At 35.9% G+C, this 21,112-nt stretch overlaps 1 protein-coding gene across 6 annotated transcripts in view; it reads left to right on the top strand.

Moving 5' to 3' along the window:
- The window catches only part of PLXDC2 (plexin domain containing 2), a 416,746-nt gene that overhangs the window by 374,159 nt on the left and 21,475 nt on the right, over positions 1-21,112 (top strand). Inside the window, exon 15 of one of the 6 annotated variants that reach the window (XM_089906451.1) lies at positions 449-8,725. The exons of the other annotated variants lie outside the window; for them this stretch is intronic. Within the exon in view, the coding sequence (XP_089762577.1) occupies positions 449-547 (99 nt within the window). The 3' untranslated portion in view covers positions 548-8,725. Of the gene's footprint in view, positions 1-448; positions 8,726-21,112 lie in introns of those variants that run through there. 6 annotated transcript variants of the gene reach the window in all.

Raw genomic sequence — 21,112 nt, 5'->3', positions numbered from 1 at the left:
CACGGGCCTCTCACTGTTGTGGCCTCTCCCGTTGCGGAGCACAGGCTCCGGACGCACAGGCTAAGCGGCCATGGCTCACGGGCCCAGCCGCTCCGCGGCACGTGGGATCTTCCCAGACCAGGGCACGAACCCGTGTCCCCTGCATCAGCAGGAGGACTCTCAACCACTGCGCCACCAGAGAAGCCCTGCTATCTACTTTTTAAATGAATTTGATGTGCTTTTTCCCATTAGGAAAGCAGTACCTGTTCCTTATTTTAAAAAATTGTGGAAACGTAAAAGCAAAAAGTAAAATCGCTTATAGTCCCAATAAGCAGAAATAATCACAATAACTATTTTAATTTATTTTCTTCTGGAATTCTCATATGCATAATTTGATGTTTGCCCATTTAGTATAATTGTGATTTCACTGAAATGCAAATTTATATTCTTTATTTTTCTTTTTTTTTAGGTCCCATTTGTTTGTTTTTATTTCCATTTCTCTAGGTGGATCAAAAAAGATCTTCCTGTGATTTATGTCAAAGAGTGTTCCTCCTATGTTTTCCTCTAAGAGTTTTATAGTGCCCAGTGTTACATTTAAGTCTGTAATCCATTTTGAGTTTATTTTTGTGTATTGTGTTAGGGAGTGTTCTAATTTCATTCTTTTACATGTAGCTGTCCAGTTTTCCCAGCACCACTTATTGAAGAGACTGTCTTTTCTCCATTGTATATCCTTGCCTCCTTTGTCATAGATTAGTTGACCATAGGTGCGTGGGTTTATCTCTGGGCTTTCTATCCCGTTCCATTGATCTATATTTCTGTTTTTGTGTCAGTACCATATTGTCTTGATTGCTGTAGCTTTGTAGTATAGTCTGAAGTCAGAGAGTCTGATTCTTCCAGCTCCATTTTTTCCCTGAAGACTGCTTTGACTATTCAGGGTCTTTTGTGTCTCCATACAAATTTTAAGATTTTTTTGCTCTAGTTCTGTAAAAAATCCCATTGGTAATTTGATAGGGATTGCATTGAATCTGTAGATTGCTTTGGGTAGTATAGTCATTTTCACAATTTTGATTCTTCCAATCCAAGAACATGGTATATATATCTTTCCATCTGTTGGTATCATCTTTAATTTCTTTCATCAGTGTCTTATAGTTTTCTGCATACAGGTCTTTTGTCTCCCTAGGTAGGTTTATTCCTAGGCATTTTATTCTTTTTGTTGCAATGGTAAATGGGAGTGTTTCCTTAATTTCTCTTTCAGATTTTTCATCATTAATGTATAGGAATGCAAGAGATTTCTGCGCATTAATTTTGTATCCTGCAACTTTACCAAATTCATTGATTAGCTCTAGTAGTTTTCTGGTGGCATCTTTAGGATTCTCTATGTATAGTATCATGTCATCTGCAAACAGTGACACTTTTACTTCTTCTTTTCCAATTTGTATTCCTTTTATTTCTTTTTCTTCTCTGATTGCCGTGGCTAGGTCTTCCAAAACTATGTTGAATAATAGTGGTGAGAGTGGGCAACCTTGTCTTGTTCCTGATCTTAGAGGAAATGCTTTCAGTTTTTCACCATTGAGAATGATGTTTGCTGTGGGTTTGTGGTATATGGCCTTTTTTATATTGAGGTAGGTTCCCTCTATGCCCACTTTCTGGAGAGTTTGTTGAATTTTGTCTAAAGTTTTTTCTGCAACTATTGAGATGATCATATGGTTTTTATTCTTCAATTTGTTAATATGATGTATCACATTGATTGATTTGCATATATTGAAGAATCCTTGCATCCCTGGGATAAATCCCACTTGATCATGGTGTATGATCCTTTTAATGTGTTGTTGGATTCTGTTTGCTAGTATTTTGTTGAGGATTTTTGCATCTATATTCATAAATGATTTTGGTCTGTAATTTTCTTTTTTTGTAGTATCTTTGTCTGGTTTTGGTATGAGGGTGATGGTGCCCTCATAGAATGAGTTTGGGAGTCTTCCTTCCTCTGCAATTTTTTGGAAGATTTTGAGAAGGATGGGTGTTAACTCTTCTCTAAATGTTTGATAGAATTCACCTGTGAAGCCATCTGGTCCTGGACTTTTGTTTGTTGGAAGATTTTTAATCACAGTTTCAATTTCATTACTTGTGATTGGTCTGCTCATATTTTCTGTTTCTTCCTGGTTCAGTCTTGGAAGGTTATACCTTTCTAAGAATTTGTCCATTTCTTCCAGGTTGTCCATTTTATTGGCATAGAGTTGCTTGTAGTAGTCTCTTAGGATGCTTTGTATTTCTGCAGTGTCTGTTGTACCTTCTCCTTTTTCATTTCTAATTTTATTGATTTGAGTCCTCTCCATCTTTTACTTGATGAGTCTGGCCAATGGTTTATCAATTTTGGTTATCTTCTCAAAGAACCAGCTTTTAGTTTTATTGATCTTTGCTATTGTTTTCTTGGTTTCTATTTCATTTATTTCTGCTCTGATCTTTATGATTTCTTTCCTTCTGCTAGCTTTGGGTTTTGTTTGTTCTTCTTTCTCTAGTTCCTTTAGGTGTAAGGTTAGATTGTTTACTTGAGATTTTTCTTGTTTCTTGAGATAGGCTTGTATAGCTATAAACTTCCCTCTTAGAACTGCTTTTACTGCATCCCATAGGTTTTCGGTTGTCGTGTTTTCATTGTCATTTGTCTCTAGGTATTTTTTGATTTCCTCTTTGATTTCTTCCGTGATCTCTTGGTTATTTAGTAACATAGTGTTTAGCCTCCATGTGTTTGTGTTTTTTACGTTTTTTTCCCTGTAATTCATTTCTAATCTCATAGCGTTGTGGTCACAAAAGATGCTTGATGTGATTTCGATTTTCTTAAATATACTGAGGCTTGATTTGTGACCCAAGATGTGATCTATCCTGGATAATGTTCCATGTGCACTTGAGAAGAAAGTGTAATCTGCTGTTTCTGGATGGAATGTCCTATAAATATCAATTAAATCTATCTGGTCTACTGGGTCATTTAAAGCTTGTATTTCCTTATTAATTTTCTGTTTGGATGATCTGTCCATTGGTCTAAGTGAGGTGTTAAAGTCCCCACTATTATTGTGTTACTGTTGATTTCCTCCTCTTTTATAGCTGTTAGCAGTTGCCATATGTATAGAGGTGCTCCTATGTTGGGTGCATATATATTTATAATTGTTATATCTTCTTGGATTGATCCCCTGATCATTATGTAGTGTCCCTTGTCTCTTGTAGCATTCTTTATTTTAAAGTCTATTTTTCTGATATGAGTTCTGCTACTCCAGCTTTCTTTTGATTTCCATTTAAATGGAATATCTTTTTCCATCCCCTCACTTTCAGTCTGTATGTGTCCCTAGGTCTGAAATGGGTCTCTTGTAGACAGCATATATATGGGTCTTGTTTTTGTATCTATTCAGCGAGCCTGTGTCTTTTGGTTGGAGCATTTAATCCATTCATGTTTAGGGTAATTATCGATATGTATGTTCCTATTACCGTTTTCTTAATTGTTATGGGTTTGTTTTTGTAGGTCCTTTTCTTCCCTTGTGTTTCCCACTTAGAGAAGTTCCTTTAGCATATGTTGTAAAGCTGGTTTGGTGGTGCTGAATTCTCTTACCTTTTGCTTGTCTGTAAAGCTTTTGATTTCTCCATTGAATCTGAATGAGTTCCTTGCCAGACAGAGTAATCTTGGTTGTAGGTTCTTCCCTTGCATCACTTTAAATATATCATGCCACTCCCTTCTGGCTTGTAGAGTTTCTTCTGAGAAATCAGCTGTTAACCTTATGGGAGTTCTCTTGTATGTTATTTGTTGTTTTTCCCTTGTTGCTTTCAATAATTTTTCTTTGTCTTTAATTTTTGTCAATTTGATTACTATGTGTCTCAGTGTGTTTTGCCATGGTTTTATCCTGCCTGGGACCCTCTGTGCTTCTTGGACTTGGGTGGCTATTTCCTTTCCCATGTTAGGGAAGTTTTCGACTATAATCTCTTCAGATATTTTCTCGGGTCCTTTCTCTCTCTCTTCTCCCTCTGGGACCCCTATAATGCAAATGTTGTTGCATTTTATGTTGTCCCAGAGGTCTCTTAGGCTGTCTTCATTTCTTTTCAGTCTTTTTTCTTTATTCTGTTCCGTGGCAGTGAATTCCACCATTCTGTCTTCCAGGTCACTTATCCATTCTTCTGCCTCAGTTATTCTGCTATTGATTCCTTCTAGTGTATTTTTCATTTCAGTTATTGTATTGTTCATCTCTGTTTGTTCTTTAATTCTTCTAGGTGTTTGTTCTCTGATTCTTCTAGGTCTTTGTTAAACATTTGTTACATCTACTCGATCTTTGCCTCCATTCTTTTTCCTAGGTCCTGGATCATCTTCACTATCATTATTCTGAATTCTTTTTTTGGACGGTTGCCTATCTCCGCTTCATTTAGTTGTTTTTCTGGGGTTTTATCTTGTTCCTTCATCTGGTACATAGCCCTCTGCCTTTTCATCTTGTCTATCTTTCTGTGAATGTGGTTTTTGTTTGACAGGCTGCAGGATTGTAGTTTTCTTGCTTCTGCTCTCTGCCCTCTGGTGGATGAAGCTATCTAAGAGGCTTGTGCAAGTTTCCTGATAATCTTTATTTTTCAAATAACATTTTTTTCTTTTATTATATACTCTTTGTAAACATCATTCTGATGGTTGTATGCTATTCCATTCAACATTCATTCAGTAGCTTTACATTGATTGTCTCTTATGCTGTCAAGTGGTATTCAGAAAGCACTGAGGGCCTAACGTTGCTAACATTGCCTTGAAGTAAAAAAGAACCTTATTTCACGCAGTTTGACTACTTGTTAGTTTTCTATTGCTCTGTAACAAATTACTACAAACCTGATAACCTAAACTAGTACACACTTACTGTCTTACAGTTCTAGAGGTCAGAAATCCAAACTTAGTGTCTTTGCGCTAAAGTCAAGGTGTTGGCAGAACTGGTTCCTTCTGTAGGCTTCAGGAAGAATAATTTCCTTGCCATTTTCAATTGTTAGAGGCTGCATGCGTTTCGTGGCTCCTGGCCCCTTCTTCTCATCATTCCAACCTCTGCTTCTATCATCAGATCTTCTACTAATTCTGACCCCTGCCTCCTTCTTATAAGGCCCATTGTGATCCAGGATCTCCCCATGTCATGGTCCTTAATTTAATCACATCTACAAAGTCTTTCACGTATATGGTGGTTGACAGGTTTTTGCAATTAGGACATGGACATCTTTGGGAGGCCATTATTCTGCCTACCACAGGCTGAATCAAATGTGAGATGCATCACACACTCCCCATTAAACTGTGACATGCCCTTGACCTTAAGACACATCCCAATTTCCATGATATTAAAATGTGACCCAGTGTGTATCTTTGTGTATTTCACCACAAAATCCAGACTGCATTAAACACTTGTAGGAATTAGTTTCTGTGCTGTGCTAGACACAGTGCATACTGTGATGAATTTTAATGACTTGGCCCTCCAGTGGATAGACTGCAGTTCATGCAGCCAGTCTTGTATTGTGGAGCACTGGGGTTCTTACCATTTTTTGCTGTTATAATTGGCCCCATTATGAACATAGTAATGGTAACAGCGAACATTTATTAAATTCACTGGGAGAAGTGATTTACACTTATTACCTCCTTTAATCCTCACAAAGACCCTATGAGGTACTAAAATTATCTCCATGTCATAGATGAGGAAGATGAGGCACAGAATTTAAGCAGCTTGCTCAATATCATGCATTTAGTCAGTGGTGGAGTAAGGATATCCAGCCCAGGCTCTCCAGAGATCATACACTTAACCTCTAGGCCATGCTGCCTCTCTGTGTGTGAAAGGGTCTTGCTTCATGCACTGCATGTTACAGTGTAGGAGGATGTGTAGCTAAGGGCATACATATGTCCTTAGAACAGATTCCCCAAAGTAGAATCAAACGAAAGAAATAAATAGTTTAAAAGCACTTAACAAATATTGCCAAAATCATTGCCCAAAGATGTACACCAATTTATGTAGCTGTCATTGCTATTGTCTTTTTTTAGCGAAGATAATAATGACAGTACCTATTATCTGTTTTGTTCTTGCAGAAAATATACACCAGTTATTATATGTTTCGTGGACACAAACACTCTTCCTCGTACATTACCTGGGCTTTAGCTTTTAAACTTCTTGTTTATAGAAAGAGAATAGGATAAAATGGGGATTAAATTCTAGAAATTCATTGTTATATGGAATGCCAAGTGAATGTGACTCAAGGCAATAAAACGATTAAAATCAAGAGAAAAGTAGATGAAAATCAGGAGGCCTTGATGATAAAGCAAACCTGTCACTCCATATATTGTATAATTAAACAATAATTGAGTTGACTGTTTACACCTCATGTCTTCATACAGAGGATCTGGGCCACCAAGAGTTCCATTCTCCTGAGACAGTCTTTACTCATCTGGCAGAATGGTCTATTTTTCAAAAACTTATCTTCTGTATTCCTCCACCACCCTCTTCAGGTCTTAAACTGAGCATTTTCTTTCTTTTGACTTTTTACTATATGGATTTCATTTTGTGTTTACCTGTCTGGCTTCTCTCAGTAATTTTCAAAAAGACACTTGATTTTGACCAAAACCCATCTCGTTATACATGAATGAATAACATGCTTAAAAATCTTTTTTAAAATCAGGTTCACTGTCTTGAAATAAAATAGCAGAGAACAAATATTCAAATAAGCGTGTTTTTCTTAATTTTTAATAGATTTTGATGAAACTACTATCTCTCTGGAAGAATTAAATATGCCTTTGGTTCTACATCAAATTTAATGTTTGCTGAACATTCCTAAGCATAGATTCTGTGATTTATAATAAATTTTTATTGCATGAATATGGGCTACAGACATAAATGTTTGCATTGTTGAATACTATCACTATTTAAGATTTTTAAATAAGATACAGAAAATGTAATCTAATCGAAGGCCAAGAAAGTAATAGTATAAAGTGGTAACCATATTAAAAAAACAATCCCATGAAAGGATTCTATGTAGACCATAAACAAAGTAATTTCAATTAACAATCTTAATAAAAGAAGTCATGATGAACACTGTGCTTAATTTTCTTTAGTATTCTAAACAATGGCTGATATTTAGACATTTATGTGCAGATGTGACTGTTCTATATTAATAAAAATGAAGAGAAACAGTAAAACTGTGATGATAAAGATGATCAATACCTTGGCAAAATAGATTCTATGAGTAAAATATTAGCTTTTTTGATAATAGAAAAGCAAAAACTAAGAATACCCTATCCTGCTGCTGATGCTGTAGGGCACTATTGAAAATGTCCTCAGAGAGAAAGAAATCAGTAGAAAGGACTCATTTAAAGATGGTAGAGAATTATAGGAACAAGGCCCTTCATGTTTCAGGAGAGTACTAAGACAAGGCAATGGTAATGGAGTTTGTCTCTGAGTAGGTTATAATTTTTACTCTGAGGATTGGAGAAAGGACAGGGACAGAGCTGTGCTGTCAGTGTGGCAACCACTAGCCCTGTGTTGCTGTTGAGCACTTGGAATGTGGCTAGTCTGGAATAAGGTGCATGTAAAATACACACCAGTTTTTGAAGTTTGAGTACAAAAATAGAATGTATGATAACATTAATAATTTTATATTAATTACATGTTGAAATGAAAATATCTTGGGTATAATGGCTTAAATAAAATATATTATTAAAATTAATTTCACTTACTTTCACTTTTTAATGTGGCTACTAGACACTTCTAAAATTATATTGATGGCTCACACTCTATTTCTACTGGACAATGCTGGTTTATAGAGAAAACCTTGCGGAGAAGAGGGGGTTAAACAGAAAATCTGATTCACTCCATATTTTTTAAAAGTAGAAAACCAGGTGATTTTCAGCACAAGGGAGAAGTTAGATGCTTCTAACTTCTTCAGGAGAGAAGCTTCAGGAGAGAGATGGCTGACAAAGCTATCTGATATGTTGACCATTCATTCATTCATCTATTTGAATTTGTTGAGCCCCTATTATGTGCCAGGTACCCAAGACACAGAGATAAACAAAATGGACAAGAAACCATCCTTGCTGTCATGCAGCTTCCATACTAGTGAGGAGAGAGAGAAGATAGATATATTTTAAGCTAGGTATGGATTTCAAGTTGAATGTTTAGTTATAAAAGAGACAGTCCTCATAAAATGCTTAGAGAAAATGTTAACCTTTTTTGAGCAGTAAGATATTATTAGTCAGATAATGAAGGATATAAGAGTTTATGATGATCTTTGTTCCTGAACTTCAAATTTGGTAATAATCAGTTCTGGGTAGATACTTATAATACACACACATGCATAAGTAAATAAGACTGCTCTCCAAAACAGTTAATTTTCCTGAAGGACAAAACAGTCTCACCATTCTTAAATTGTGCATACTAATTTGAACTTGAAGTCACACGATGGTTTTCACAGTAAAACCTGGACGTAAATGTCTAAATACGGGCTTCCTTGGTGGCGCAGTTGTTGGGAGTCCGCCTGCCGATGCGGGGGACGCGGGTTCGTGCCCCGGTCCGGGAGGATCCCGCGTGCCGCGGAGCGGCTGGGCCCGTGAGCCATGGCCGCTGAGCCTGCGCGTCTGGAGCCTGTGTTCCGCGGCGGGAGAGGCCGCAGCGGTGAGAGGCCCGCGTACCACAAAAAAAAAAAAAAAAAAAAGTCTAAATACCAGTCACTGTTCATATCATGCCTTAAAATTCTTATTATTTGTAGGGGACCAAAATATCTACCTTTAGTGGAAGTTCCCAGTATCTTTTATCCTCAAACTCATAGGATGTTGAAACAAAAAGAAACATCAGCATGCATGCAACCCAGGGATTTTGTAACTTTTTCAAAATAAAGTGTATGAATTCCCTCCAGTATCTACCTTACCTACATCTCCTTGCGGGTTTATGTTTTGTCTTAAAAACTTGTGGGAATTTTGCATTATACTCTATAATATAGACACATTTGTTTAATGTAAATTTTTAAAAAATGATTCTGCCCCCCACCCTTCAACCAAAGATAACATTTCAAAAGATGAGTCTTCTTTCTTCTGCAACTTTGAGCATCCCTGGCACCCCGTTGCACAGCCCTAGGTACTATAAAATCCAGAAAAATCCAAACCAGCAGAGCCCTCTGTTCCTGGAACCTAAGTGGGAAGTGTCCTTTCTCCCTCTTTGTTGGAGGCAAGTCCAATGTAGAGACAGAAACCCAGGATGGTGAAACAGTTCTCCTGGGGCATGTCAAAGCTGGTTTCAGAGCCAGTACTTGAACTCAGGACTCTTCCTGGCCTGTAGGCTGCGCTACCACAGCAGAGGCATAACCACAGACTTCTGAGCAATTTGTCACTCAAGGGATTCCTCACCCCAAGAAGTATTTGGGAATAACAAGGACCCATGGAGAATATGATTAAAGGAAGACGGGCAGCTGTGACCCTCAGCTTTTCCTGGCAGTCAGTAGTGGTGCCAGGAAAGAAGCCAGAGGAAAGGAGCCAGGCAAGGACTCAGAGGCTGGTGCTGGGGAGGAAAAGTGTTTGCTCAAAGTCTGGCGTCTGGCTTTGCAGCTGCCTAATGAGCAGCACTTGGGAGGCAGGAAGACATGGCCCGTTGGCGGCCTGCGCCATAGACAGAGAATTCGTTTCAGAGACCAAAGGATCCTTTTATCTTGAAGTCACAGGTTTTTTTCATAACTGAGTTTTCCCTTAAGGCATTCCTTAGTCTTATTTCAGTCTTAAAGAAAACTCAAGGAAAAAATGATTCATTGAAACAAAATATTTATTTCTATTTCTTAGAGGAGGCAAAAGCTGGCATTCACTTTTGGTGAACTGCTGTGAAGAAGGAAAGTTTAGGCAAAACCTAGCTGAAATGGTTTGACACCCTCGTTAAAGAAGCTGTTTTATTAGATGGAAGGTTTCCAGAAATCTAGCAATATATAGGGGAAAAAAGGTGAAAATGGTTTGCATATTTTTAAAGACACTCTTTGTGTATCTGTTCTAAGATGCTAGAATCTTATTCATGTGCATCATTGAATGTTTTTGAGACATCATTTCAAGTTTATGGTGATTCCCTTATTTACACAGTTACCAAAATAAGGTTTCTTTTATAGGTATCGTCTTTAAGTTACTCTTCTGCATACCATGTTTTAAGTTAAATTCCTAAAACTAAAATATTTTCTTCCCTTCATCAGGGAGAATTATTAAAAATAGTGAATAAACTATTTAATATTTCACTGAGCTCTCTGCTCTAATTGCTTCTTAATTACCATTCCTTAACTTATTATTTTTCATAGTGCATAAAGCCATGAAATAAATTTTATATATATTCCTATTATATTTATATCATGCATATTTATATATGTGTGTTTTATGTATATTTATATGTGTATAATATGTATACTTTATACATGTATATAAAATCTCCACAGGGAAGCCCTTAAGAGATGGAAGAATCAAATGAATAAATAAATAAAAACCCGCAGAGCTACAGTCCACTTGGGCGTCTGTAAACTTGAATTATGTCATTTTAAGTAGATGATGTAAGTTTTAGGTATTCCAATCTTTTCTTTCTGTAGTCTCTTTAAAAAGAAGACTGCTCTACTTATAGTACCAACTGTTGAGTAATTTCTTCCTTGTGATTTTGGTAACTTTTTTGTTAAAATAAATACTCAAGTCTGTCTATTTGTGGAGACAGATAATAGAAACTTTAATTTTAGCAATAATTATTGCATTGCAATAATAATAAATTTATTCAATTATAGATTATTTTTCCACCAATTCCACATAGTATAATTTTTTCTGACAGAAATACAAAACAACTAAACTAAATAATTTGATTATCATGACATGCTTTGGTTTATAAATAAATACTAGAATTATTTGTGATTGTAAGAAAATTGAAATTTTAAAATTTGAGTTTAGAAGATTCAAAATTCAGAATCTAGAGAACAGAAATATAAAGAAATGTATTTTAAATGATAGAAGTAATCATACTCTTTGTAATTCCATTAGAAATGATTAGGCAAAAGTACTTTTAATTTGCAAGTGGATTAAGATTATTTTGCTCTATTTTCTTGAGGTGATGCTGTCATGAAAACTTTCTTAATATAAACAAAATAATTTTCAATTCAAAATTAAAACAACTTTTCTTACATCATATAGTAAGGGAATATAGAGTCAGAATTATTCTGTTTCTACTTTCAGCTAATTACAATATTTATATTTTAATGAGAAAGCCATTCATCTGTTCAAAAAAACTTTTTTGTGAACACTGACTCTGGGACCAGTGTTATCCTTGGCAAAATCTTTAAAAGGAGAAATGATATTTGTTCTGTTAAAAGGAGAAAACTTTTTTTTCTATAAAAAGGAAATAGATTTATGATAATTATTCTAAATCTCAGTGCAATGTAAAGTTCTAGGATTGTAGTAAGGGATAATCTTCTTTTAATTGTATATCAGGGTCTTTTTGTTTTCTATCTGAATTTATGTCACATATCTTAGTTTTTCAAGTTTTCCTTGCCATTGACCTTGAAATATCTGTGATTCAGTATCTGGTACTTGGGCTTGCATCTTGAATATGTACAAGTTTAATGTGGAGAAAATTTGATGTAGTGTGAGGATAAAAAACATTGAATTTTAGTGAAAAGCAATCTCAAAATTTGTAATTTATAATATATGGCTCTCAATTTTAAAATGTGTCATATGTTTCATGAAGAGTAGGAAGGCATCTCACCAAAAGTGATGTGTACCCCTACAGTGGAGGAACGTACCCAACCTTAAATGTGTTTAGAGGAGAATGATTATTACGGGCTTCTGACTCATGCCTGGAATATGAATGAAAGGAGAAGTTCTAGCTGAGAAAAGTCTAGGAGGAGGAGCATGGTAGCTCCCACCACTGTTGATAGGCTATCCCATGAACAAGGTGTCTAACTTCTTCTGGATGGATCTCAAGGATGGTTATGAGGGTCTCTGGGGAGAAGCTATGAAGATAGGAATATGAGCTAAATATAGACTTTCTAATAATCAGAGGTACCCAGAGATGGTACTCAGAGGCTCTGGGGTGATGAGCTTTTCATCACCAGAGGTCCTTAAGCATTCAAGAAGGCCCCTTATTCAGGACTTCATAGAGTGTATTTAAGCATTATATATGTGTATGCACTCGAATGAATTTAAGGTTTGTTCTATCCCTGTAAATCTTGAATATTCTGGTGCTCCCTCCACCCACAAAGTCGTATATGTTTCAGAAAAATACAAAAATGGCAAAGTAAACTAGAAAGCATGATTATGTGTTTGCTCACACAATCTCCCAGTTTTTGAAGACACCTTAATTTTTCATAACCCAAAGTGAAAAAGTGAAACTCATGCCCACACAACAAGACTACAAGGAAAACTATAGTTCTCCTATCCAGAGAATATAGTTAGTTGTGAGGTAACACTCTGAGGGGGAGGGGACCCACCAACTCTTCACCTTTTAAGGAAGTTGGTAGATTTCATCTTCATGTTGCTGCAGGACAGGCAAGGCTCCAGTTTGTCTTTAGTTAAAGGTCTGCATAAAAACAAAGGAATTTATCAGGAAAGTAACAACCGGTACAAAGTGCCTTAAATAAATCTTTCCCAGTAAGGGTTACTTGAAATAGAATAAAGTAACATAGAGCCAGAAATACAAAGTGCTGTTTTGCTTTCTCCCATGGTCCTCTCAGCAAATGAATTTCTTAAGTTTTAGGAAGAGGTGAGGTTGACAAGTAAGTATGTATGATTTCCTTAAATAGGTAGGAGAAGCAAAGCATACTTGGCACTTTGCACTTAGAAATAAACTCGTTTGTGGTTTTCTTTCTATCTCCATCTTTTTCTCCCTTTCTCTTAAGATTTAAACTATTCTGAGAGCTTTTGGTGTAACATGTAAGCTCCAGCCACTTAAAATCACTTCTGCTACTCTGTTTCCTTCCCTCACACTGCAAAGAAGCCTTAGGGAATTTTTTAATATTCTCATTCAAAAATTTTTTCTGAAATTTAGGTTGGCATTTTTCCCATTCCTATTTTATTTCAAGCTGTGATCATTAACATCTTCACATTATAATCACTGCTAATGGGCAAAGTACTTTTTTATTCTCACCCTTCTCTTAACTATAGAAAACACAGATTTCATTCACATTGAAACTCCCATGTGCAGTAAATGATGCAGCTGAGTCACATTCCAGGCAGGTGCAAATCTGTTTCCCTGACGTAGAACAGACTGTAGGTCCCCAATCTCGATCAGGAGGAGGTAAGAGGAGAGCGCAGCTACTTAGTTATCTTCCCTCCATGAATCTCCACTTAAGACAATATATCATCCCTTATTGACCTCCAAGTAGTAAAGAGACAGATAAATATCTGCCTTGCCTTCTTGCCTTTATGAGCCTAATATATGTGAATATATATACATATTCAGTCATTCATTTACCTCAGCACATAGTAGGACAATTGCCTGTTTTATTTATTTGTCAATGAAAAGTAGGTATAAGACTAAAGTATTCTCAGTGATATTTTCATTCAAATCAATTTTGTGAAAGACTTTATAGTAATAAATGATGTGATTTAACAGTAAATGAGGAAAAAAAGTCCTTTAAATATCAAAAGATAGTACTAATGGAAGTTTCTAGGAAGTTGCTAGTGGTGGTAGCAGCATAAATGTCTTGCTTCCAAAATATCCAGATAAAAACAGACAGAACAACTGGATATAAAAGTCAAAACCTTGTGGGCAGCATTTACAACAAAACCAGCTGACAGCTTATGTCCAAAGTATAAATATGAACCCTCAAATACAGCAGATAATAACAAGCCACCGATATCCACAAGACCTGAATGTTGTCCATATCTGTGTGCAAGAAAGCAAAGGGTAGCAACAAGGTGTCCAACAGGCATGAAAACAGGAGAACCACAAAATAGCCAATAGGCATTGACTAGAAAATACAGCAGGCTAATGTGAGAACAGCAGCAAGAAATGGGAAGGGCAAGTGCCAACCCCGGTTGCAGGTGAGTGCACAGGCCCTATGTATAAATTTCTGAAGGAGCTAGAGTGGTTCGGTTTGAAGAATTCTCAAAATTGACCTGCCAGGGCCATCTTCCATGACAGTGCCCGCGCTAGGACAAAACCCTGGGAGTGGATTCAGAATTGAGTAGGATAGAGACAGCAGAAATTTTAAAAGCAGGGGTCAGGGGAGGTTCTTTTAAAGTTATACAGGGAAACAGAGTCAGGAAATATCAGAGAGCAAGCCATCATATGTTTTTAATACAATTGAAGAACAACAGAAGAGAGAACTCTGAAACTATTGATGTTACTTCAGCCAGTCCTCTTTCTGAAAGTTCAGAGAAACCAAATGTGAATAAAAATAAGCAGAAGAAAAATATGGAGGTGAAATCCCTGCTATTACTACAATTTAAATAGAATAAAAAGCAGAATTATGGGATTGGCCAAAAAGTTCATCCAGTTTTTTCCATAAGATGTTCGGAAAAACCCCAGTGAACTTTTTGGCCAACCCATTATATCCCTACAGTCAGTGAAAGCATATCAGAAAGACATGCCTTTAAAAATCTACTGAAAACTCTAAAGTACTATTTCAAAACTAGCTAAAAAGCATTAAGAAAATGATGTATAACATTAAAGAACAACTCAAATTGGCATTATATAAACTAAAAAATGTGGTGAACATCCTTAAGAATTAGAAATGAAAGAAAAAATCAGAAATAAAAGAAAAAAATCATTTTGGAAATGAGGAAAAAACTAGAATAAGAGAAGAGCAAATAAACACAATTTTTGTGACCTAGGAGAAATAAAAGGTTAAAAGAAAGAAAAGTTTAAAATTGAAAAGAACTAAAGAAGGAGATAAAAAAGATTTGAGAGATAATGACAAATATTGAAGATTTACAAAGACCCAACATGTGGATAATAGGAATCCCTAAAGAGGAAAACCAAAGCAATAAATAAGTAAACACAAAATGTAAAAATTATATAAACTATGATTTTTTTTACAAAGTTCCTGCAACTTACAAAAAAAATCTAAATATTGAAAGAAGACAGTGTGTACCTGAGATTATTGACCCAAAGCAAAACCAATTGGTTAACAAAATTTATTTTACTAAAATCACAGGATGATTTTTTTAAAGAAAGAAAGAAAATCCTTTGTGCACTTAGACAAATGGAGCACCTGACTTTTAAGGGAATATGAATTAGATAATCATCAACTTTTTGACAGCAATTTTTTAAGCCATAGGAAAATGGGGTAACAATATTAAAGGAAAGGAAATGTAAGCCAAGGTTTTATATCCAGCAAAACTAATTTTCAAGTATAAAGGGCACAGTAAACTATTATTAACAAACAAGAGTCTGGCAATGCTGTTTTCATGAGCTTTTCCTGAGAAATCTATTAGAGAAGAGCTTCAAATAAACAAAGTGACAAAAGAGATATCAAACAAGAACTTGTGAACTCAGTTGGCACCACTCAGAAACTTCTGTACACTTTCCCCATATGACTGTCCTTTGTACATTTGAAGGTGGCTATTGCTGGAATATGTATCTCATGTTTCAGCTTCCTTTACCTGACAACAAACACTTTGGAATTGTTTAGAAAATGTTCACAATATTTTTTCTATATGTTACTCCATTTATATTTTTAAATGCAATTGCTAATTTAACAACTAATATTATATGTCAAGTATACTTTAATTTAAAAAGCAAATGCAGCTGCTAATTTATACATGCATGTTTTAATTTATATAATAATTATACATTATGTATATTCATGATAATGTGCATAATTTATATATGCACATTCTAATCTCCCGTTCACTGAGTGTTAAAATAATAATGTTACAAGTAGTAATATATCATTTATTATTGCTTTTGATCTGGCATATACTGTATTAAGTGTTTTATATTTGTAAATCTCTGGGCCACATATAAGCCACTAAAAAGAGGTAAATTTGAATAACACAGATGGCTAACTGTTCAGCATAATTTGTGTTCCCAGTTCCATAGTAGAGATTTGTGACTGGTGAGTAATTATGCAACTTAAGATTACATTTCCCAGGTTCTCTTGCATCTGAATGTGGCCATATGACTACTGATCACTAACAGTAAGTGATGTGTGCCACTTTTAAGTCAAGGCTTTCAGAATTGGATGTGTCTTTTACACACCTTACGTCCTCTTCCATCAACTGGATACACAGTCCAAGAGACTGGAGAAGCCAAGTTGAAAAAAGCCTGATCCATGCATGGAAGGAAGTTGCCTGCCTATAGGAACACTTGTCTTGGACTATTATGTGAACAAGAAATAAACTTCAATTTATTAAGCCATTGAAAAACTTAAAAGAAGGATTATTAATAGAGAAAATAGTTACCATCTAGTGGATGTAAAGCCACTTAATAAATTCATTAAGATAATGAAATATCAGGGAAAACCATTGGGCTGGGTATGTTTTGACAAACAACATAATTGCATTAGAATTTGTTTAGAAAGAGAAGTATATAAAAAAGGAACCAGATGGACTAAAAACCACTGACGATGTTGAACAAATTCAAGTCGAAAGAAAACCAAGGCGATAAATATATTGATAGTGACAAATCCAAATGTAAAAGAAATGAAATTATTGGAGAAAAAAACTATAATAACATAAAGTTATACAAGTCATATATTGTCTATAAAAATTACAGGAGTACAGAAGAGGAAGAGTAAAATATATTTAAAAAAACTAAACAATTATGTTTTTGAACTTAAATTTTTATTTACCAACTGTAAAATCTATTTAGCAGAATATATTTAGTGTAATTGGAAAAACTGAGTATATATCTATTTTTTTAATGAAATGATTTATGATATTTCAGTGGGACAAATAAGTAACCAGAGGTTATGAGACTTGAAATAATTTTCTATTAACTCTGGTTAGCAGGTGGAACTGACTGATCAGTTCTTTCAAGGGACTGTCTTTGAAACAAAATCAGAAAGACTTCCCTCATTGTATTATTTTAGTTTACTTCTGAGTGAACTTTAATAACCATATAGTAGCTCCAGGGGACAGCACATCTGTCTCATTCATTGTTTTTATCCCCAGGACAAGCACAATACTTATAAATATTTGCTGAATAAATAGTCTTATCTAAAATAATCCAAGTAGAACTTCAATAAACAGAATCATGAAATGATAGAAAGTTGAAGACAGCAGGAAAGTTAAGGCAAAAATCAAATGCAGTGGTTCACAACTTTTGCATTACATGTCTCACCTAAAGAGAAATTAGACTTCATTTCCCTGAATAAACATTTGTATACTTGGAAATATAAATAACTCTTGAATTTGCAGCACTGATGTTTTAAGATGATGTAGTAAGATATTTTTAATGTAAATCTTACTGGTATATTTTAGTTGAGTGATTCACCGTGTGTTTTAAATGCATACAACTAATGTGTGGATAACCTCCCATGAGATGGGAAGTGATTTGCCTGAGGCCTTAGTGCGTGACAGTAACAGAGGCAGGAACCAGTTAAATGCAGTAGAAAGAGTGCAGTGCAAAGAGGACAGACCTTGCATAAATTCTAGCTTTTAATTTATTAACTTTGTGACTTTTGGTCAATTCCTTAACCTCTCATGTAATCCAACCAGGAATTAAAACCAAATTTGCTGACTCCCAACTGCCTTCATCAGCATAGTGTTAAAAGCACCTATTTTTTTAAAAGATGGTCATTAGTCTTAGCCAAAAATTATGTAGATACCAAAATTTATTAGAGGTATTCATCTTTTTCCCATTCCTTCCTTGTATTTATTGGAGAGGTTCATTTATTTCCCATACCTACCCTCCTTTCTTATGCGAATGTTGGTGAGTTACCCAAATGATAAAAAGGAAGGGAAAAAGTGATTTAGAGTGATCTAAATAATTCACAAACCATTTTCTCAACCCCTGGATATAATACCATTGATTGTGCAATAAAAAGAGTCATTTTTATAGGCTCTAGTTGGTCTATCTCAGACATCTTGATTTTTTTATTTCTTTCTTTCATTTTAAAAATGCTGTGAACGTTGCAGTTACTTCCAGGACTGTAACCTGGCTCACATAGTATCATTCCAATGGTTTTCATTACTTCTTTATCACAGGATGCATGTCTTGCACTTTCAGCTAAGCTTTTGTGGAAATTACAGGAATCTTTGTAAAGGATAGTAATGAACATCATTGGAGGCTCTAAGTAAGGAACGATTAAACACTGATATTAGTCAGTTATAACACTATATGAAAACAGTTATGAATGCGTCTGTAATATCCCTTCAATTGATCTCGTACAGCAGATATTCCTTAACATTTATTTTTCTGCCATACATATTGTTCCCCTTTTGATTTTTTTATTGAAGTATAGTTGATACACAGCATTATATTAATTTCAGTGGTACAACACAGTGATTCAATTTTTTATGGGTAGGATCATCATTATTTTTTATTTCAATTTCTCAATTGACTTGAAAAGAGTTAGTGTGTATCCAAAATTCCAAAATAAATAGATCGAGTTTCTCAAATTTAAAAGAGATATACTATTTATGCATATCTATTTTTCTATGGTAACTTAAATAGGTAAAAAGTTTGCTATCTGCCTTTTAAAATGTTTCTAAACCTTTTAATTGTATTTAAACATATACAAATTAAACACGTCCTGAAATACCAGTCGAATATTACAGATCTATTTTTGTCCTGGCTTGATTGATAAACATTACACTAAATTGTCCCATGAATAGTGCCCAGCCTTGGATTTGATGGCATAAAGCATTCAATTGGGTTGTTTCCTAATCTTGTGATTAAATGTAGATTAAAGCATGCAATCCCTTTAGGGCAGGAAATAACTCATGACCTGCCACTCCTAAGGTCACGGCTGATTAGAGTTTAACTTGCCACTTTTCTTTCACCTCACTGAGAAGCACAGTGATGCTCCAGATACAAGTTACTTTATGAGAACAGCCTCTTCGGGACCACAGCCAGTCCTATTGTTGTACAGATCAACACTAACTCACATTCGACTTTTATGAGAACATTTATGGGCAGGGCAGCATTATCTTGTCTTTTAACCAAGTCACTGGGCACCAGTGACCTGGCCTGTTTTCACACTCAACTGCGAATTACTTTTCCACAGCGTAAATTGCCTGTCTAATAGCAAATTATTACTCTATTTTAGTAGACGACAGCCACTCATGGCAGTGTGGTTCAAAAAATCAAAAGATACTGCCAAATGCATTATCAACATAATATTATAAGCTAATACCAAAGAAGCCTGGAAACTTCTCAGCTCATATCATGGAAAATCAGTCAAAACTGAAACTCCCATTTGTGAAATGCAATCTGGTAGATGTTCTTAATATCGCAGAGTTACAACTAGGGGAAACATATAACCCAGTTTATGTCTGTTGTCTGATGTAAGTCGTTACTAGTTCTCCCATTCGCTCTCAGAGTGTCCTAATTTGGACGATGTCATATGGTCACCCTGTGTATAATATTTGCCAGCTTATTATATAGGTGGAATCATAGAACATAAAAACTTTAAAGACCAAATAGCCACATAGGAATTTAGTAATAATACAAGGAACATCAACGGTATGTTCCATGCTGAATAGTTCAGGCAAGCACTGCAAAATTCTTAGGAAAGAGAGGGAGATGAATCAGGGGGAATTTCATTAAAGAGGCAGTATTTGAGCAGAGTCTCAAAAGAGTGCCAGGCTGTGCCTAAGCAAAGAGGAAGGGGAGACGCCATTCACATGGATGAGGGGTATGTTATGATTTTACAAAAGCATTAAATCAAGAAGGGGCAAGACGGATTGATTTATTCAACTGTATATTGGTATCTACAGACAAGTACCGGGAGTAGCTTTAATGTGGATGGAGGTTACATGTGACAGGCTTTGAAGAACTAACTACAAAATCTGGGCTTCCTTCTATGGGCAGTGAGCATCAGTGATGTAATAAAGGAGTAGAAGTTGAAAACGGCGTTGGGGAAGGGGGCTGGAGACAGCTGGAGAAGAGAGAAAAGACCTGCAGAGGAGAGCTAGAAGGCTGTCTCGGTAGTTCATGTGTGAGATGAGAGCTGCGAGCTGAATTAGGGTATTAATAGAAGGAATGGAATGGGGCTACTTCAAGAGCCATGTGAAGGCAGAAGGTAGAATTTAGCCATTTTCATTTGCTTAAAGCTTTGTGTCTGAAAGTGCTTTCAATTAATTATCTTTGATTCTCAATGAGGTCCGTAAATGTAGGCATTTGTTATATCCCTGTTTTACAGAGAAAGTAACTGAGAGTCCAAGAAATTAAGCAATTCCAAAACTCCTATAGCTAATTTATGGTAAAGGTGGGGAGAGTATCCTGATTCTTTGAATCGAATGTGTGGGGTGAAGAGAAAGAAGTAAAGATAATTCCAAAGTACGAAAGCTGAGACACGGGGAAATTAAATTTTCTAGCCACAGAATTAGAAACATAAGAGGACAAAGTTAGTTTAGGAAAGAAAGTGATGGGGGTGGATTTTAAGCATGTTTGGTTTGAGCTGATGGTCAAATCACAATTGGGCCTCTTCAAAAAAGCAACTGAAGGGCTTCCCTGGTGGCGCAGCGGTTGAGAGTCCGCCTGCCGATGCAGGTGACACGGGTTCGTGCCCCGGTCTGGGAAGATCCCACATGCCGCAGAGTGGCTGGGCCCGTGAGCCATGGCCGCTGAGCCTGCGCGTCCGGAGCCTGTGCTCCACAACGGGAGAGGCCGCGACGGTGAGAGGCCCGCGTACCACAAAAAAAAAGCAACTGAAGATAAGGAATGGATTAAGATAAAGCAGTCGAGTGAGAAAATGTGCAAGTTACGATAGTGAGAATTGAACCCCAAGAGAATAAAGAATGCTACGGGGAAGAGAGATCAGAGAGCTCGTGGCTCCCTTAGGACATGTTAAAATTTAGCATTCATAAACCGGGGAAGGAGACAAGTGTGAAAGGTAAAAGAAAAAAAAAAGAAAAGGCATAACAAAAGAAAAAAACCCAAGATGCAAGAAAATATACCGTCAAGGGAAAGTATCAAAAATGAAGAGTAGGCAGCAGTATAAAGGGCTCTAGAGACACCAAAGAATTAGAAGAGAAGAAAGGTGCTAACTTGAC

The sequence above is a fragment of the Delphinapterus leucas genome, chromosome 2 (assembly GCF_059928025.1).
Source record: "Delphinapterus leucas isolate spDelLeu-1000000601 "Yukka" chromosome 2, BTC_Dleu_Yukka2, whole genome shotgun sequence".
NCBI classification, from domain to species: domain Eukaryota; kingdom Metazoa; phylum Chordata; class Mammalia; order Artiodactyla; family Monodontidae; genus Delphinapterus; species Delphinapterus leucas.
The sequence above is the reverse complement of the archived record's forward strand: the minus strand, read 5'-3'. Positions and strand labels throughout refer to the sequence as shown.